General features: G+C 40.9%; 1 protein-coding gene across 2 annotated transcripts in view; it reads left to right on the top strand.

The window, feature by feature from the left end:
* Positions 1-21158, top strand: part of ANKFN1 (ankyrin repeat and fibronectin type III domain containing 1) — a 178177-nt gene that overhangs the window by 22437 nt on the left and 134582 nt on the right. For both annotated transcript variants that reach the window (XM_044921728.1, XM_021704390.2), the window contains 2 exons: positions 9406-9600; positions 11371-11484. In XM_044921728.1, coding sequence (XP_044777663.1) covers positions 9406-9600; positions 11371-11484 — 309 coding nt within the window. The remainder of the gene's footprint in view (positions 1-9405; positions 9601-11370; positions 11485-21158) is intronic.

Here is a 21158-nt window from a genome sequence, read left to right as displayed (position 1 = left end):
TATAAAGAAATGAGTTCTTTTTGGATACCTACCATGTGCAGATCTGGTCACTCATATGGATTTTGTCTGTCTTTCGAGCCCAGTACCTGACACATAGTAGGTGCTCAGACATTTTCAGGTGAAATTTTGAATGCCCCTGTGTTAGGCTGCTGGGAATTACAGGCATTGGATTCAGGCACATAGACACACATATGAGTTACATGCATAGTGTATACACAATGTGTGGGAAATACCTGTAAGTCTTTCAGTAATTTATACCTGGGAGTACCTCTTGCTATTGTCACGTTGTTATTTTCCAGGTACTGTTGTAGAATTTGGTTGTAAATGGAGCCTGACTGTTTTCAGCTTTATACTGTTGAATAATGTGGACCAGTAAGAATGATGGAATGCTCCTCATCTTTAGTCTCTCTGCCCTTTCTACAGCCTTGTTCTCCCTTCTCTGCAGACCCTCCCTGTGTTTCTCTGTGAACTCGCTCACTTTCTCTCGGACATTGTCTCTGGAACTAGGAGATGTCGCCCAGCCTTAGTTGTGTGCAGTTACTTGCCGAGTGGCTGTCGTGCGAGTGTGGTGCAGACACCAGTGTTAGAATTTTGGCCGACTTGTCAGGATGCACCACTAGTTTCTGCCGTAGTCGAAGGATCGTGTTGGTGCTGGGACCGGTTCAGGGCACGTCTAAGAGGTGTGACTATAAACTAATGAGCCTGGCTTTATATAAACAAACACCCCAGAAAGTCTACAATCCAAACAAATGTTATCCTTTAACATGGTCCTCATGGGAGACCCCACACTTGCTCCAACAGAGCTGCCATTGCTCTAAACACTTTTGGATTTGTCCTCAGAGCCAGTTTATGAGAAAATCTGACTCGTTGCTTAGAGTCACACCTGATTTTTGTTCCAAAACAGCATTGCCCAGCGTCATCACCCTCCGTGTTCACCAGACTTGGCTTCAAATGATTTAGAGAGGTTTCCTGAAATCAAATCCACCCTCAAAGGACAAAGATTTGCAACCGTTAAGAATATGTAAAGAACAAGCTTTGGGCAGGTCTCTAGAATGAGTCCCCAGGTATTTTTGTTTGCTTCATTAAAATAGGTGTACAGATCCTCACTCACCCTGACTTACAGACCTGCTCCTCGAGCCTCATCTCACACTGCTCACCCCTCATGCATGGTACACCAGCCCCACCAGCTTCCCTCCCATCCCATGAACACGCTGCACTCACTCTCTTCTCAGAGGGCCTCTGTCCCAGCTATTCCCTGTGCAGGGAGTGCTCAGAGGCTTTCAGTCATGATCATTCCCTGGCCAGCTCCTTCCTAACATTTCCACTTAAATGTCACATCTTCAGGTGAGGCTTTCTCTGGCCATCAAGTCCAAAGTCACTTTCTAATCACATCACTTTATTTTAATGTTCTATATAGTACTTATCACTATATATTTTTCATTTTATTTGTTTATTTTCCATCTCTTCTGCATTAGAATGTAAGCTCCACAGAGCAGAACCTGTCTGTCTCATTCATTACAGTATCCCCAGCAAACAGTAGGCACTCAATAAAAAATGTGTTGAATTGAATGAATCCCAAGGCTACTTCTTTTGAAGGGTATGAATATATTATTTCTTTTGAAGGGAATGATTTTACTAAATACTGAGTGAATTGATCTTTTTTTATATTTCCAAACAATTATTTAGACATCAGGTGGCCACAGCCTAAGGTCTACTCACCTGCTCCTCAAGAGTTAATTGTCCTTTCATTTTCTTGTTTTTAATTTTTAAATATTCATGCAACACAGAATATATTCTCCTTGTAAAAAATGAAAACATGGGGCGCCTGGGTGGCTCAGTCGTTAGGCGCCTGCCTTCGGCTCAGGTCATGATCCCAGGGTCCTGGGATCAAGCCCCGCATCCAGCTCCCTGCTCAGCGGGAAGCCTGCTTCTCCCTCTGCCCCTCCCCCTGCTTGTGCTCTCTCTCTCGTTGTGTCTCTTTCTGTCAAATAAATAAATAAAATCTTAAAAAAAAAAGAAGCCAGTAAAAGTTATCTTTCATTTTTACATAGCTGCCTTTAATGATAAGTTAACATGTATTAAAAGTTATCCGCGCGGGGCGCCTGGGTGGCTCAGTCGTTAAGCGTCTGCCTTTCACTTGGGTCGTGATCCCAGGGTCCTGGGATCGAGCCCCGCATCGGGCTCCCTGCTCGGCGGGAAGCCTGCTTCTCCCTCTCCCACTCCCTGGGGCTTGTGTTCCTGCTCTCGCTATCTCTCTCTCTGTCAAATAAATAAAATCTTAAAAAAAAAAAAAAAAAAGAAAACATTATAGATAAAGTTAAAAGATACCTTTGACAACCCACCCAAACCATCCTTGTGCCATGCACACGCTCACAATCTAGGCCCCCATCCCTAAGCTCCCCCAACATAAGTGCTGCTATCACCTCCAGGCTTGACTGAGCTAGGGGATCCACTTCAACCCTACTCAGAGTGACCGTTGGCAAGAGACTTCCATTACTTCCTGTGTGGGCCTCTCCAGAGGGCTGCTCCCTGACGTGACCGTTAGCTCCCGCCAGTGCAAATGATCTGAGAGAGAGACCAAGGTAGAAGCAACAGTGTCTTTTATCACCTAATCTCAGGAAGGATATATTCTCATTTCCTGCCGAATGTCGTTGATCACACAGGCCAACTCCAGCACAGTGTGGTCGGGTGTGACTACTGTGAGACAGAGATCATCGGGGGCTCTCCTGGAGTTGAGGATTAAATGTAATAATAACAGCTTTAAACTATTTCCCTGGCACACTGTAAATGGTCAAAAAATCGTTAGTCAATATAAATATCAAAAACAATATAAAACAATCCAAGAGTTTCTGGTAAGGAATTTAAATATTTTACCCATCTGTTTGCATTTTTTTTTAAAGATTTTATTTATTTATTTGAGAGAGAGAGAATGAGAGAGAGCAAGCACATGAGAGGGGGGAGGGTCAGAGGGAGAAGCAGACTCCCCGCTGAGCAGGGAGCCCGATGCGGGACTCGATCCAGGGACTCCAGGATCATGACCTGAGCCGAAGGCAGTCGCTTAACCAACTGAGCCGCCCAGGCGCCCCATCTGCATTTTTAAAACACTGCCCAAATCAAGCACTTTTTAACATTTGTGGGATTTTATGTTCTAAAACTGCACTGTCCAACACAGGAGCCACCAGCCACATGTGACAACTGAGTATTTGAAATGCATCTAGTCCAAATTAAAATGTGTCCTTAATGTAAAACGACCCTGAATTTTCAAGGCTTAAGTACAATAAAATATATTTTAGTGTATTATATATATTACATATATTTATTTTTATATATTTATTTTATATATAATATATATACTATCTCAATAATTTTACATTGATTACATGTTGAGAGGATAATATTTTGGATCTGCAGAGTTAACTAAGATAGATTATTAAAGTTAATACCACTTTTTTCTTTTCACTTTTTCATTTTATTTTTTTTTTCAAATTTTTATTTAAATTCTAGTTAGTTAACATATAGTGTAATGTTGGTTTCAGGAGTAGAATATAGTGATTCATCACTTGCAAATAACAACCAGTGCTCAACACAACAAGCACCTTCCTTAATACCCATCACCCATTTAGCCCATCCCCCACCCACCTCCCTCCAGCAACCCTCAGTACTTTTTTTTCTTTTTTAATGTCACTGCTAGGAAATTTTAAACAATGTGGCTTACACTGTATTTCTATTAGACAGCAGCGAAGGTATTGGCAGAAGATAGGATTATCTTCTTTCATAATTAAGCCATGACATCATTTGGTGATCTGCTTTGGATTTTCTAAATAATTTCCTCAAGGGTTTTGCATACAAGCTTGTTTTAGAAATGTCCATTGGCCCTTTGGAGTTTGGGAAACTTAGGATGGAAGTCTCTCTCTGTGTCATTGGCTCTGGCTTCTTAAAGAACCACAATTACAACTTAAACTATATAATATGGACTTTGTGAATCCACATTCTGTTGGAAAGTAGCAGGGAAGAACATTCCAGAGCCCCATGTCCAGGGCGTAATGAGCTCTAGGAGGAGAAAACACCACAGTAATTAAAATGAAACATTTAATCTCTAAATCTCTAAAACTTTTTGGAGCCACATTCTCAAAGTCCTTGGGGAAACCTGAAATTAAGACAACAGGTTGAGACCTGAGGGAGCCAGAGTGAATTCTGACTCCGGAACCTCAGCAGGACAGGTAAATTGAAACGGAGGTTTTGAGCTTTTCTGGTATGAGAGTTTTTGAATTAAAAAACATTTAATTTTTGGACTCCTCTATAGTATTTCTTTTGATGTTCCTACCTGAAAACAAGGCAGATGTGAGGCTGTTAGAAGGTTGTCCCTTATGATCAGCAAAGATGAATTTTATTAACTGCTATTCTTGGTTGCCCAGAGGACACTGGCTTACAATTCAAGGTTTATACCTAAGTGACCTTTTTTTCTTCTCTGAAATAACAGATAGGGTTGAAACTGACACCACTTAGTATATAATATATTTCTGACTGGTAGTTGGGACAGAAGATTTTTACCTGGGGGCAAGAGGGGTTTTTTTTGTTTTTTGGTTTTTGGTTTTTGGTTTTTGGTTTTTGGTTTTTTTTAATGGAAGGACATAGAGCTATTTTATAAAACAAGTATTTGATTTTTTTGGGTGTGCCTCTAAAAACTATGACCAATGAGTGTAATAATAATACAAAACCCCACTATTGAGAGCCATCTGTGTAAAGATTACCAATAACTTATCGCAGCTTATGAGACAGCTTACTGTGCTACTTTTCAGATGAGACAGTTGGGTTCAAGATGGCAGCGTAACAGGCAGTGCTTGATCTAGATTGATAACCTAAAGCCCTTTTACCACTTTACCTCCAGTTTGGAAATAAGACGAGAGCAGATTTCAGCTCAGGATGAGGAAACTTTTTAAAATTAAATTAAACTCTTTTAAATTAAAACTGAAAGTGAGAATGGATAGGGCCGCCTTGGTGAGCAGCAAGTTCCCCTCCTAGAGGAAATCGTATAGGGCCAAGGGTGTTATAAGAAGAATCATCTAAGGCTGGTTCTAAGGCTCCTTCAGACATTCAGACTAAAGAATTGTCTTGTACCTTCTTTTCTCATCAATAAATTTAAAAAAAAAAAGAAAAGAAAAATGCTAGTAACAATAGGAAAGTTGTTGCTGAGTTGCAAAATGCCATATCATTAGTAATAGGCAAATGTATTCATTTTTTCCAAGCAAATCAAATGAATTATTCCCTAAAACTTTCAGTTAAGAATTAAAATTAGTTTACATTTTACCCTCGTTACGACATTTTCAATCTCTAAGCAATTATCAACCAGGCCCAAACTCACCAGTTGCAGGGCAAGGCGAAATTAAGAAATAGTACGTAGTAGGCGCTCCATAGGTTAGAGTCTGAGGGTGAGGAAAAAACATTCAGTCCAATCATTATTTATCTCAGGATTTAAACAGTAACCGTAATTGTATTCTTTGAACACCAAGTTCCCGCCCCACCCCCACCCCCACCTCGTAGTTAATTAGCTGGGCAGGTTTTAGAACAAATACCCACTCAGACACTGGGTGGTAGAAATGCTGTTGATAATTAAACACCACAATAGCATGGGGCCTATTTCAGGAGCAGCCGAGGGGTCTTGCCCCAGCCGGCCGGCTCACCACACACTCACAGACCCTCTATTGTGCTGGCCATGGCTGCTCAGAGGGGTAGTTGCTTGGCTGGAGAAGGAGCCAACTGCAGTAAGAGAGAAAAGACCAGACCTTGCAAACAGATCGGAAATTGTGCACTCAAGAGGAAAATATCCCGAGTGTGGAAGTAAAAGGGGAAGGGAACCAAGAGAAAGAGAAGTGGATGGGCAGGAGAACCAATCATATGATAGACATAGCCTTTCTAGTTTCTCTGTCCAACCAGCCACCCAAAATGAGCTCATCAGCCTCGGGCCAAATCGATAGCAATTAGAAAATTGCAATACATAAATATGGGGTTAATTTGCATTCCATTTGGTTTAGAGGAAGTTCCTTGGGTTCTTTAAGGTTTTTAAGAAAATCTTGGATAATAATCTCCCCTACTTGGGTCTTGGTTTCTTCAGCTTTATAACAGGTGAGTTAAAAAAATAAAAATAAGGGGGTTAAAATGTTCTCATTCTGAGGTGGCAAAAATAGGAAGGGGGCTCTCAGAATAGTGTGCAAGGTGTCAAAAAGCCTAAACTTCCCACCATCGCTCAAGATAAAATGAAACAGTCTAATATAATCATCGTATTGCTTCTGCTTAAAATATATTAACCCACTTTGCTAGGTTGATTATCTCATACTGAACAGATGCAACTCTTGGCAGTTATATAGGTCATTAATAATAGGGAGAAAAATGATTATAAGTCAGCTGATTTGGTAGTCGATAAAGAAAATCTTTCAAAAGAGAGTGTTTTAATAAGCTATTAAAAAATCCATAGAAAAAAAATAATAAACGTTTTGCTGGGTGAAATGGTTGGAAACCACTGGCTCAGTTAGTGTTTCTTCTACTTGTCCATGGAATTACCTCTAGCAACAGAGGCAAGTGAATGTGTTCTCAGGGGTACCTGGGGACTTAGCCTGGAAAAAAAAGTGGGGGGGGCAGATTTCTATAAAGTTCCTCTTTTTTTTTTTTTTTTAAGCTTTCAATTTTGGGGAAAATTTTCCATTCTCCACTGGAAGTGTTTGTTTTGATTTCTAAATAATATGCTTTCACCAAAATCTGTATGGAGAAACTGATGCCCCAGGAAGATGCCCATATTCATTCTGTGGTTCCAGAGATGCCCACTGCACCTCCCCCCGCCCACCAGCATATTATGTTGGTGTTTAGGCATCCCAGTTTGAGAAGCACAAGGATCTTGGTGATCTTGGAAGATTCACCTGGCTATAAAATTGAATAGGTTTCCCCTTAGCCTCTGAAGAGGCAACATGCTTTACCTTAAAGATGTAGAATCCCTTCACCACTACAACGCAAACAGCGTCAAGGCCCCAGCCTCGGAGGAAAGGGAAAGTGTAGAAACAAAGCACGTTGTGCTAAGGAAAGCAGGAAAAATTTCAGGGGGAGCCAAGCATAGCTCAGGAGAAGCTGTCCATCTGAAATGCCACCTGGAATTCACACCAGTAATAACTGTTGTGGATATAAAAATTAATAGGGGGGATTTCATAGTATTAGAAAAATTTATTTTTATAAATCATATGTCTATCACCCAAGTGTTGACGCATGCATGCAACTCAAACATCAGGCTTACAATAAAAAGCTCACTGAATGACTTAGCAAGGACAATTCCCCCATTTTCTCTATAATTTGGAGTGGGAGAAGGAGGGGGGCCGTGGGTAGAGGGTGCAGTTACTGGGTCAATTAATCAACCTGAGAACTGTGACACAAACCCTGACGCCTAACCTATGTCTAAAAATACACAAATGTATACGAATTTGTTTTCAACTGTCAATGCCTATATTTAGGACCTTCCCAGCAAGGCTATAATGAGACTGTGTTTGAGGCCTTCAGTCATAGCAGACTCTACCATTAATCTGAAGTTAGTTAAATTAACAGCATTTAGTACTGACTTGTCAATCTCACTGCTCCAGGAAATTGCACCTTGAGGCTACTAATATTGCCAATTTTTCCACTGGAGTATGGGCCCGCGTTTGTGTATGTGTATTTTTTTTCTCCAGAGCCTCCGCGTTCATACGCCATCATTGCTTCCCTACATCCACAGCACTTATATTATCATTTATTCTGGCCTCCTTTAGCCTTCCCAGGGGATTCTGCATAGTGTAGCTGCTCAGTGAAAGAGTTTTTTAGCTTTATATTTATTTGTTTATTTTTCTGTCATGGCTCATGACTGAGGCTTTAAAAAAAGTGTGACAGTATTCAGAGGACATGATTGACTGCTAGAGCAACACTCATTAGCCATGAGAAACCTGCAGCAAAACACAGTCCTGAGTGTTCTAAACAGCAACTTGAAAAAGAAAGAAAAAAAGAAAGAAAAAGAAAGAAAAAAGACTCGACTAATTTTTCATTGACCTCATCTGTAAATAAATTGAGACTGATGGTGAGCAGGGGCAATAATAAATTAGTATTCATTTCCTGTAATTAATGCAAACATGCCTATGAACACAGAGAATATGAATATATAACCACCTAATTTCCATTTCAGAATGCACCTAACAAATTGTCACTTATCTTCGTAATATTTTCCCCCCTTAATTAGAAGAATGAAATGTTTGGGTTTTTTTCCCACCCCCCGGGGGAATACTGGTTTGGTCACACAGAGTGTCAACCACACGTTGGTGACAGAGCAGCGGAGCTTGGTTCTGATCTGTGCTGTTCTTTGCATGGTTCCCTTCCACATGCCCGTGCTGAGGCTGTTGCCCCCTTACCACTAACCAGGGAGGGCTCCTCCCAAGTGACCGAGGGACCGCCGAGGCAGCCCTCCAATATATAGGAGCCATGAGGAAACCCCAAGAAGCAGCTTCCCAACCTGACACACGAATGTGAAGCATTCTGTCACTGTCACGAACGTTCACTCCCACAAGGGCGGGGTCAGATGAACCAGCACGATGTGAATTTCGTGGAGATGCCAAGTATGGAGTAAAACAGAAATATCCAACTATATAATCTCTGTCAGCAAGAGGAGTAGTGAAACTTGCTGTTGTTGAGAATGGGCATCTCCAGAGACCATTCATTCCTTCCTTGAGATCACGATCAGAGATGGAATTGATAGATCATAGTCTGATCACACCCAGTCATCGGAACTCACTAGCGTAACTGTGGCAGTGGGAGTGGGACACTTCGTCAGCAATAAATAAGTTGGTTAATTATAACAGAATTACGCCACTAAGACGTATGTACAGAAATGTCTGTGAGCTGGCAGAATGTGATAAGAGCAGAACATTCGAATCAGATTCTACCAAAAAAAAAAACAAAAAAAGGACCAAACAACTTAACGGAATGCAGCTTGCCTCGTGGATGCCTTTTCCTACGACCTTCCTAGCCCTACAGAGCTTTTGGCCCTAAGTGTTTGTCTTTGTAAAGATCATGGAAACAACTGTGTGCAATCTGGGTGAGAAGTGGTCCTCATGGGTACTTGATGGTGGAATTCTAATGAACTGTGCTAGGCAGCTATTTGGGGTGCATATGACAAGAGGGCCCCAGAGCAATGAAAAGTATCTTAAATTGATGGACTTACCATTTAAGCTAGTTGTCAGTGTCACCACTTAGACCTTGTCAGGACAAGTCAGTTAATAAGGAACATAGATCCCACTTACCCCGGGGCATTTTTTAAACCCCCGAGTCGACTCTTAACTCCCATGCCCTCTAAGCAGCGTTTCCCCAGAAAGAGAAAGGAGTCACCCATGTCTTTCCCTGCAGTTGTCAGCCTGGAAAGCCGAGCAATGCACCTCACCACACTGGTGCAGGAAGCCCAGCAGAGGGTGAGTGAACTGTCTGCCCAGGTGGAGAACGAAGGACCCAGTCTGGACAACACAGAGAAAGAGAAACAGCTGAAAGCGTGGGAGTGGAGGTGTCGGCTCTACAGACGCATGAGGACCGGCTTCGAGCACGCCAGTGAGTATAAGCAGAGGACTTCTGCATGTAACTAGAAGCCAGGTTGGTTGGAGACAGCCAGGCCTTCTTTTACTGATTTTTTTTTTTCAACTCTGCTCCAGGGTCATGGATGGCCGTTGTCAGCCTGTTTGGAGTGAGGGCTCTGGGCAGCTGTAAAAGGATCTTTTGTCTTGCTTGATTTTCTGGCTCCCGATAGGTTCTCTGACCACAGCCATGAGGCTTCAGTGCTGCTGGCCTCTCTCCACCGTGTCACACTCATCTAGCACTTTCCACCCGATACGCCCTAATGCCTAATAACCTGGATGGTCTGATACCCTAAGTGGCTATATTTTGGGATGGGGAGGTGGAAAATATTTGTTTGCCTATTTGTCCAGTTTCTGCCTCCAACACAAGTTTAAGTTGTTTTCAACTCTACTGCATTTTTTTATAGAGAGCTTATATAAACCGACCTTTGGTTAATACAGGCCACAGAGGATAATCAGTCAGCCCCTGAATTATGCTTTGTCTGCACTTCCATTCTCTTCATCGATTCTTTTTTTGTTAGTTTTAAGAAAAGCCTTGTTTCTGGATAATGCTCATTAGCACTGGAAGGTCCCTGATATAAAAAAGTCTCAATTTCAAACTTGGGAAATATTAAAATCTTGTTCCAAAAGTAGATCTTATTTAAACAACACTTTAAAAAATTGGACTTGAGAATTTAAATATAAGGGAAAGATCAGTTCATTAGTTTGGAAATATCTGCCTCTGCTTTGTGCTATAGATAAAGACCAAAGGCAGTGAAAATCTTGTTCTCTGAAGCAGTTCTGTGTACTAAGGATTGAATCTAAGCCTAATCCTTTCTCTTAAAGCAAACAGCTTAAGCAACATTAATGAAAGTTTGCTTTCAAAATCAACAATCTCTTCAGCAATGCTGATACATGGGTTGTTGTTTTTTTTTTTTTAAAAAGAGACATTTGGCAATTGTCTTAATAAATGCATTTGCAATTGTGCCTCATTTAGGACAGATGACTACTAGAAGCAGTCATAGTTTTAGACTTACTGCCATTTGGGGGGTAGTTTTCTAAATCACAAAACACCTTCTGGGTGTTAAGGAACACCTAGAACTATCATAAGTCCTTTAAAACCCGAGGTGAATGGGCATGGCATTGGTCCGTGAGTTCTCTCAGAAAATGTTACTTGATCTAATAGGAGGCAGCATGAGAGAAGGCAGGTCAGCATTCTATCCTGGGAAGAGCCCCGAATCAGGCATCCGAAGCCACAGGCCTTCGTCCTCGCTGTGTGTCTTTGCTGTGTCCTTGAACAAGTAGTGTGGCCTCTTTGGACGGCAGGTTCCTCATCCTAATTGGGCACGCGCTCTACTTGCCTTTTCTGCCCCACAGGGTTGCAAAAAGGCTCCAGTGAAATGATTTCCATGGAAGTACTTTATGAAATGTAACAGCCTCTGTCAACAGCCGTTTCCAGCTAACACTTTCTGGCCTGCTCTTGGTTGGTCGAGGCCAATCTCCTGCTGTGTTTCCAGGATGCTTTGGGAAGGCTTCACTGGTATTATTTACCCCTTCAGAAGATGTTCTGATGCTCAAATAAGTCCACGATGGCAACAAATAAAGACCATTGAGACTTCTAATGAAAATGTTCAAAAGCAAAAGCTATTAGGCTCTACAAACAAATGTTTCCATAGTGTGTGTTTCAGGGTATCCTTTGAAGAGGCAGGAACATTGTCTAAAAAGGATTGGCGATGTTAAGATCCTTACGTTTTTCCTTCTGTCCCAGGAGCGCCCGAGGTGCCAGCCAGCGCCTGTCTCATGGTGACCGGCAGCACCGCACTCACCGTCAGCTTTCAGGAGCCTCTTAGTGTCAACGCAGCAGTAGTAACCAGATACAAAGGTACCAGACTCCAGGTTTTTGTTTCATTGCTGCTTCTTAAAAAACAACCCATTGTTTGGGGATCAGCTGTGCATTTTGTTTGTTTGTTTTTCCTGCTGATAGGATTTTTTCTATCCCATGTACTTTCTGAGTTGAAATATTTCCATAGGCACTCATGTACAGAGCAAAAGTTAATAAGTCACTGAAAGGATGGACCACAGGGCCAGGCTGTCATTATTCCAAGCCCCTCTGAAATATTATTAACTCCCAACTTCTTGTTGGAAAGGGCCTGTTTTGTGCCTAGCATAGGGTTGAGGAGAGGACTAAGTAGGGCATATGGAAGAATCAGCCTCGATCCAAGTTGCTCAGAGAGTGGGATATCACACATACTAAGTAGCGGGGCATATGAATTGATACCTGTAATAGCAGGTAACTAGGGTTAAGGATTTAAAAAAAAAAAAAACAGATAAAGGACATTGGGGGTCAGAAAAGAAAGAGGGAGGTAACATGATAGATCAGAAAAGCCCCAAGGTGCAGGTGGCACTTGGCTTTCAAGGATGGCTAGGATTTGGACCAGAAGATGCTGGGGAGAAGTAACGTCCAAGTGGAGAGAACGGTGGGCACAGTTTATACCTGTGAAGCAAGAACACGCTAGGACAGGCAGAAGAGAGCGAGGGAACCGTGGCTCCAGCGGAGGTGAGGGTTCATGAGAAGGCACAGTGAAATGTAAGAGCAGAGAGAGAAATGAGGGCAGGAGGCAGGGGCCCACCAAGCCTTGAATTCAAAATTAAGGAGTTTCGACATTGTTTGATGAGTTCTGCAGAACACTGAATAAGGCAGGACAGGATCAGAGGTAGACAGTGAAAGATTTGGCTGGCAAGACTGTGTATGAGGTACCGGAAGAGATGTGGGCCAGGAATAGGGAAGTGAGTCCGGCAGCTAGCCAGGAGAAACCATGACAGCCTGATGCGGCAGAGGAGACAGACAGCAGAGTGACGCCGTGCTGAGAACAGCCAAGGCTACAGAGCGCCTACTGTATGCCGGGCACCTGGTCAAGCCATCCTCTGTACTAACTCCGTGCAATCTTCACAACCACCCTAGAAGTGGGCGCTGTGAGGATTTCCACTTTGCGGACGAGAGGACTAAGGCATGGAGTTAAGGAATTTGCCTAAAGACACCAAGCAGAGCCAGAAGTACCACATTATGTGGATTCTCAAATGTGGTGGACAAAAAAGAGCGAAATCGATTTTCCTGACTCAGGAGGACATATGGAAGTAGCCTGAACAGTCCTAAAACCTGATTAAGTCCTCCATGCATATATTCCAAGATGCCAGTCCACAAGGCAGAAGTCCTATGTTCATGTAGTGTATGAGCCTCCTGCCTCCTTCCCAGGGCCTATTCCCCGGGAGAATCTTCCAGGTCTGCAAAAATTACTCTGCCCACACCCTGTAGTTTTCTGAGGTGCTTGGAGTTTTCCAGGTAACTCCACTCTGTTTGTACCACTTAGGTAAGGCAGCCTAGAGTTGGTTACCACTTTGGGTTTTCTGTATCAAAGAGAAGGCAGCCTGAGGGTACTAGTGACAAAAGACAAATGGAGCCACCAGGTTGGCCTCCCACAGCCATCCTTCGATACAGTTCTGATACTTTCTCTTGGTTGTCTGCTCTGCCAAGACGTCCTGAAATTCAGAGCTAGTGTTTTCAGGCAGTGTCAGACTTGGACATTTTCCTCTCTCTCTACCTCTCTCCAGCTCAGGGTTGTGATGAAGGGTTTCATCAGTGCTGCCAAACTCGACATTTTCTTCTTACATTTGATTAGTGAGCTATCGGGAGCTAATTTATCCAGACTGTCAGCTATTTAATACTCTACCATCATGCCAGCAAATTCTATCAGCATTCACATATTAACACGTCTCATCTCAGGAGATTTGCGTTTGGGTGGGGTTGAAACGAAAGCCACAAGTGGGTTCTGTTAGTGACTGGAGGGGATTAATTAAACACTATAAATAGAATTGTCTGTTGCATTATGGAGTAGGTTTCCTTGTGTTAATCTATAAGGTCATAAATTGAGTCCTTAACCTGACCACCCTCGGGGGTTATTAAAACAGCTGACTGCCTACTGTACCCAGAGACAGCAGGACAGTTTTTAATTCAGAGTTGAAGTAATTATTTAATCATGGAAATATTAGCAAAATTACCCTGAAACAAGGCTAATTATTTTGTTTGCTTTAAAAAAGAAGAAACAATCGAGAAATCCACAGAATGAAATGTCAGCTATCTAATTGGTTAGAGGGAAGGCTTAACCCTACAGTATTTAGGGTTTGGAAAACATCTCAAACTGCTCTCCAGAATTTCTGGGTTCATAAAACCTCAAGCCTGTTTGACAACTGGATGTTCTTCCCCCTTCATTCCGAAGCCTGTGTTTCAAAGAAAATCTGAATCCTTCCGTTCCTCACGTGTGTACACTCAACTCATCAACATGTTCTGGTTTTTTTAAGAGTTTGTTGATATCCAGAAATCTTTTTAAGAGCATCTCTTTATAAGCCCTCTTTCAGGCCCAGGGGCCATGCGCCAGGCCAGTTGCCACCACAACTTGGACATTAAAGGCATCAGTTTCAGTTTAAAACCCAGAAACAGTTTTGAGTAAGACCCACTGGAGTTTTCTGCCTGCATCTTCCCTAAATGCAGGAAAATGGGGCTAAGAGAGTGACTGTTTCTAGATGTTTCTTCCTTGGATTCAAAGAGCGCTGGCGTCTTTTGGTCCCATCTCACCAATTTCCATGGCTTACAGAGCCAAACTGAGTTGTTTCAAATGCTTTGATGCTTTGGACACTTGCCAGAACTTCATTCCGCAGCGCCCCCCCCCCCCCCCGCCCCGCCTTGGGTAACCTGTCTGCAGCTCCGGCAGAGGATATGTCATTTCTCTGCAGTCCCAGAGCAGAGACCATTTTCAAAAGTGATTTTGTTGCTCTTTGCCGGGTTGGAAATTGAAAGGAGAAAGTATCCTCTAACGGATGAAGTGCAGCATCTGTTTTCCATCCACAGGATGAATTCTTTTCTATCTTTATTTTAAAAGCAGGGCTCGACATGGTCACCCTTCGGGGTTTGCCAATGAAGAGATGCTCCAGTAGCTGCCCCAGTGGGTGTGGGCAGTATGCTGGTTTGGGTGGTGCCCTTCCCCATCTCTTCTCACCTTGTTCTCTAACAGATTAGAAGCCACCACCCTAATTCCTTCCTACAAAGGCTTGTAATAGCAAAATATTTAACTGCTCTTCATTTGATGGCATTCTCTGAAAGAAAAAAAAAAATTGAAAAGCATTTCTCCTTGCAGAGATTGCCAGGGGCTGGTAGTGTATCTGCTCCTGCAAAGACCAGGTGGTACTTCTGCTAACCACCACCTCCAACTTCTTTCCCAGAAAGAAAGGAGGCCGAAGAATTCCAGAGAGATGTCCAGGGGCACTGCAGCTTCTAGGAGGGAGAGTCCACCATTTGTCCATGAAAATCCTCGGGGTCGACAATTTGTAATAACAGTGTGAACTTGACCATGACTTAATCATTTGGGTCATCTTTTCACAAGACTTAAGAAAAACCTGACTTCATGGGGCTTGGGTGCACACTGCTTAGTATTTATATTATTTTTACCCCTTCTATTATTTTTCCCTCCTATACCTTGTAATTAGAGAAAAGTACATTGCATTAGAGACTATAATTCTTTTCCATGTTTAATTAATTGAAGAATTAGTCTGATCCTAAGCATGAGGTAGCTACCCTCATCACTAGATTGAAGTGACTCAATTTCAAAAAACAAAAGGATTTATCATTTTAGTTAGCCTGTTTGGGCAGGGTTGAGGCCAAAAGTTTACAGATGAGAAGCAATGAGGAGAGGCAGAAGACGTTATGTCTAAGGGACAGGAAACTCAGTGGGTTCACATTTTTTGCATGCAAGTAAAAATATGGAAATAAGTTCAGCAACTAAATGTATGATGAGGAAAAGCAGCAGGTCCAGTGAGAGCAAGAGAATGGCAACACTACTCAAGTTTTTTCTTCTAAGCTGCCACAGGCTTTATGGGCCAGTTTTCGATTCCTCCCCTGGTTGCTGAGCTGTCAGGATCCAGCCAGTTGAGTCTTGCACCATCTTGTGAACCACCTTAAAACCCTTCTCCAATACAGTATGTTGTAAAGAATAGCCTTTTTGCATTTTCTTCATTTAGGAAAGTTTTTAACCCTCAAACAATACAGTACAGGTTATATAAAAGACAAAGTAAAAGATTTACCCTTCCCCCAATGTCCCATCCCTGTCACAGAACTAATCTGTTATGAGTTCCATGTATGTCCTTACAAATCCTTTCTTGATGCACGTACCCACATATATAAGCACACAGATGTATAGGTTTGTTTGTGTGCTAAAAATAATCACACTGTCTAATCCTACAACTAGATTTATTTTAAGATTTTATTTATTTATTTGAAAAAGAGAGCGAGAGCACAGAGGGAGAGTGAGAGAGAGAAGCAGACTCCACACTGAGTGGAGAGCCCCATGCAGAGCTCGATCCCAGAACCCTGAGATCACCACCCAAGCCAAAGGCAGACACTTAACCGACTGAGCCACCCAGGCACCCCTAGATTTATTTTTAATTCAGCAATGTATCATATATATCAAATACCTTTCTATGTCAGTGTGTTTGGATCTTCATTCTTTTTAATCACTGTACAGTATTCCTATTCCCTAGCTAGAGGTGCTATAATTTATCTAATCATTCTTCCACTGATAGACATAGGTTGTTTCCATTTTTTTTCCTATTATATAATACTGCAATCCTTGTATGTGTCTCTGTTTTACTTGGGCCAATATTTTCTTCTGGGATTAACTAGAAATGGAAAAGTTTATGCAGTCCCATTCTTTGTCTCACTCACCTGTCTATAGCCATTGTTAACCTTAAAAATAAAACCATCCAAAAAACAGCAAACAAAAAACCCTCAGTCATTTCACCAGAAAAAAAAAAAAAAAAGGTTTATTTGGCAACCGTAGAGAGTTGCAACTCTTGCAAGTCGGGATAAGCAAGCTACAACAAGTCTAGGGAACAAAGGAGAAGAACACCCTTCAAAGAGGAAAGGGGGCAGTTGGGTGGGGCTGTTATAAAACAAACTCTATTGGAGTAAACTAGGAGTTTGAAGTATAGTGGTTTTTCACTGGTTGAGCTGTGAGGTCTCTGATTGGCTGTGCTGTTGCTGGGGCAAGAGAAAAACCTTTCTTCCTGCTTGGGTAATAAAGTAGTAGGTAAAGTACTATGGACTTTCAAGGTACATCTCTTCCTGTTGGGTCATTGACAATGAGTGGTAGGGTGTAAGGGCTCCCCCTTCTGGCCTCCCCAATCCATTTTAAATGGTGTTCCCTTTTATTAATTTTCACACCATATAGTAACTTTATAGTATATTTTAACATCTGGTAGGGCAAGTCCCTCCCCATGGTAATCTTTTTCAAAATGTCACAGTTGTTTGCACACATGTTCTCTTCCAAATGAATTTTAGAACTGGTTTGTCAAGTTTAATTTTCAAAATTGTACTGGGGTAGCATCATATTCCTAAATTAATTTGGAGAGAGCCTTTCCATCCAAGACCGGTCTTCCTAATCAAGTTGAATTTTATGTATTCAGGAAAGTTTCATAATTTTCTTATATGGGTCTTCTACACTTACTGTTAAGTTTCATGGGGTGGGGGGAGTCTATTTAACAGGTTTTATGGCTATTATGAATGATTCTCTTTTCAAGATATATTCTCTAATTGGCTATTTGTGGGACAATAGAAGAGCAAGTGCTAGTTCAAAAGAAATCTTTAGTTGGTTGCTTTGCTGAACTCTCTTAGTAATGGTGAGGGGTTTTTTTCTTTAGTAGATTGTCTTGCATCTTACGATTTTTTTTCACACCATCTTTAAGTAAGGATCATTTTGTCCTTCCTTTCTAGTACTTTTTATTCTTTCTCAGATCTCACTTCATTAACTAGAGTCAATGTGGTTTCTAGTTCCCAGGACATTGTGTATAGTAAGTGGGACAGTAGATGTCCTTCTCTCTTACCTGCTTTTGTCTTATCTAATATATTACCATTAAGTGTGACGTCTAGGATAGGCTTCTGGTAGGTAACCTTTACCAATTAAGGAAGTTCATGTGGATTATGATGAATGATATAGCATTGAACATAATTTTTAAATCTCCACTGTGATCATGGTCCCTTTAGTATTTCAAAAGTCTTTCAGAATTGTTGAACAACATTTGTCTATTTTATTGGTTTGTTTGAAGAATTAACTTTTCATTCATGAAACCTATTTCTTGTTTATCTTCTATTTTATTAATTTCTGGCTTTAGCTTTGCCAATTCCTGCTACTTTCTGTTGGTTTACTTTATTCTTTCTTTCCCAGTTTTTTGTTTTTGTTTTCGTTTTTTTTTTTTAGTTTGACAACTTAACTTACTTGTTCCTTTATTTTTCTTGTTTTCTAGTCCATATATTTAAGGCTATAAATTTTCCCCTGACCACTACTTTGTCCACATCCAAAAAGTTTAAAGTGAGATGCTATAATCATCATTTATTTATAAATACTTTATCATTTCCACTTTAAGCAGGGTTTTTTGGCAAGCCATTTTAAACTTTTAAGTGGCCATATTTTTTTTTGCTATATTTTTAAGGTTAATTTCTAATTTTATCATAATAAGAAAATTTTTTAATATGTTCAGTACACTGTTGAGCTATTTTAAAACTCTTATTTGTAGCTAAATCAGTGTATATGTACCATCGTTGGTGTTTGAAAAGAATGTGTAAACTCCATTGGGTATAAAGTGTGAATGTGTGTGTTGTTTAAATCCCTGTCTTTTTCTAAAGTGTTTGTCCCTTTGATCTTTGATCTCTGAGAAGCTGCTTTATTTGTCTTGCTTAATGCTCTTTGCTTCAGCTTCTATTTTGTCTGTAATTAACAGTGCTTTCTAGGTTTTCGTTTGCCTGCTGCCTTTCTGTCTTCCTATTTTCATCCTTCCCATGACGTTTGAGAAACATTTATAAAGAGTATATAGTTAAACTGATTTACTCAAACTGCAAGTTTGTCTCTTTTTATATAACACTTTTTATTTTTTATTTTTGTCCAAAGTTATCTAAGAATGGGATTAAAAAACAAATTTGTACTAAAAGGCTTATAATAAAAAAAAATTCTTCTCACCCTTCTCTTCAGAGCCAGCCAGTTCTAATTCCTCTAGTTCTTATAATTCCCTGTCTACTTTCATTAATATGCTTCCATGGCTCTTTCTTGATGCAGCAATTGCAGGTCTTACGTATGCAGTTATAACTATAACAGAAAAGAATTTAACTCTCGTAATACCACACTCACCTGCAGTTCCTTATTCTCTCCACTTAATTATATTTCCATTTTTAGTTAAGTGAACAATGTTTATACTATTATGAGTGTGGACGTTTTTGGTTGTTGTTGTTGTTTTAACTAAAATCCTGACTTTATTCAGATAACCTTAGTTTCCACCTGATGTCTCTCTCTTTTATTTACGATTTTATTTATTTGAGAGAAAGAGAGAACAAGAGAGAGAGCATATGAACGGGAGGAGGGGCAGAGGGAGAGGAAAAGAGAGAATCCGATGCAGACTCTACGCACTGACCACGGAGCCCAGCATGGGGCTCAATCTCATGGGGCCCCTGAGATCATGACCTGAGCCCAGATCAAGAGTTGGCTGTTCAACCGACTGAGCCACCCAAGTGACCCTGATGTCTATTTTTGTCCCAGGATCCCATCCAAGACCCCATATGACGTTTAGTTATCATATCTCCTTGAGCTCTTCTGGCTGACAGTTTCTCAGACTTTCCTTGTTTTTTGATGACCTTGACAATTTTGAGGAAGACTGTGCAGCTCTTTTGTAGAGTGTCCCTCTTTTGGATGTGACTGATATTCTTCTTCATGATTAGACTGGGGATATGGGTTTGGTGGCAGAAGACCACAGAGGTAGTTTTAGCTATTTTCATCCCATGATATCAAGAGTACATACTCCCAATATGACTCATCACTGTTGAGGCTGACCTTGTTCACCTGGCTGAGGTGGTGTTTGTCTGGCTTCTCCACTGTAAATTTATGCTTTAACCCCTTCCATCCTGTATTCTTTGGGAGGAAGTCACTATGTGTGGCCTACACTGAGTGTGTAAGTTTTGACATTGCAATGTCAAATAGTGTACTGTGATTATATTTCCTTACCTATATATTTTCCTCAAATCTCTAATTGCCTCTTTTCTCTTTCCTACCCTACTTGCCATTATCATATTCAAAATTTGTTTCAAATAATCCTTTCAGAGTAGTACCTATTTTCCCTCCTCAACTACTAGCTATTCACGTTCCACTATATAATAATAACTCATTGGGTTTGCATTAAGGAAATGCAAATTAAGACCACAATGAAAGGGGCACCTGGGTGGCTCAGTCAGTTAAGCCTCTGACTCTTGGTTTTGGCTCAGGTTGTGGGATGGAGCCCTGAGTCGGGCTCCTTGCTCAAAGGGGAGTCTTCTTGAGATTCTGTCTCTCCCTCTCCCTCTGCCCCTTCCCACTCTCTCACACATGCTCTCTCCTCTCTCCCTCTCTGTCTCTAAAATAAATAAATAAATCTTTAAAACACACACACACACACACACACAATGAAATTTTGCTACATGCCTATCAGAGTAGCAAAAAAATTGAAAATATTTACAATACCAAATGGCAAGGATGCAGAGACATTGGACTGCTCAAACATTGCTGGTGGGAATGTAAAATGATACAGGCACTCCAAAAAACAGTTTAGCAATTTCTTTAAAAAAGAACCCATACAAGTACCATACATCCTACCAACTAGTAGGCATTTATCCCAGAAAAATGAAAACGTATGTTCATATAAAAACCTGTTCACTGTTTATAGCAGCTTTATCTGTAATAACCAAAAACTGGAAACAAATCAGGTGACCTCCAATTTGGTGAATGGCTAAACCAATCATGATAGATTCATACCATGGAATAATACTTAGCAATGAAGAGGAACACATTATCAATATACACAACAGCCTGGATGAATCTCTCTAGAATTATGCTGAGTGAAAATGCCAATCCATAAAGGCTACATAGCATATTGTTCCACTCATATAACACTCTTGAAAAAACAAAATTATAAAAATATAGAACAGATTAGTGGCTGCTAGGGATTAAGGAGGAAATGAGGAGCGAAATGGGTATATATGGCTCACTTTTTTGTTTTCTAGCTAATGGATATATTTTTAAACACTGTACCTTGTTTTTCTTTTAAAGGATTTGGAGAGAAAAATGGTAGGGTAGGCAGGCATGTGTGTCAGTTTGGCATCTTGATTCAATCTCCAGATCACTTCTCCCTCTTAACCCAGCCTGAATGCTCAGTAAACATGACCTAATACTAATATTACCCTAAGCCAACATACTTATGACAGCATTTCTGCTGTTTCAAAAAATTATGTAAGTTACCTAGGGACAAACATGAAACTGGGTTTTTATATCAGCTGGTGAAGGATTATTCCTGACAGTGATTTCTTCTTCTTCTGTTATATTTGGAAAATCATAGATCATAGAGTAATTGGAGTTTTTGGAATATGTGAGTTTTTCCCTAAGGTATGAGTTCCTTGAAGGTGGAAATCTTGGTCTTTTTTTTCCCCTCACCTTC

The sequence above is a fragment of the Neomonachus schauinslandi genome, chromosome 15 (genome assembly GCF_002201575.2).
Source record: "Neomonachus schauinslandi chromosome 15, ASM220157v2, whole genome shotgun sequence".
Lineage (NCBI taxonomy): Eukaryota > Metazoa > Chordata > Mammalia > Carnivora > Phocidae > Neomonachus > Neomonachus schauinslandi.
The sequence above is the reverse complement of the archived record's forward strand: the minus strand, read 5'-3'. Positions and strand labels throughout refer to the sequence as shown.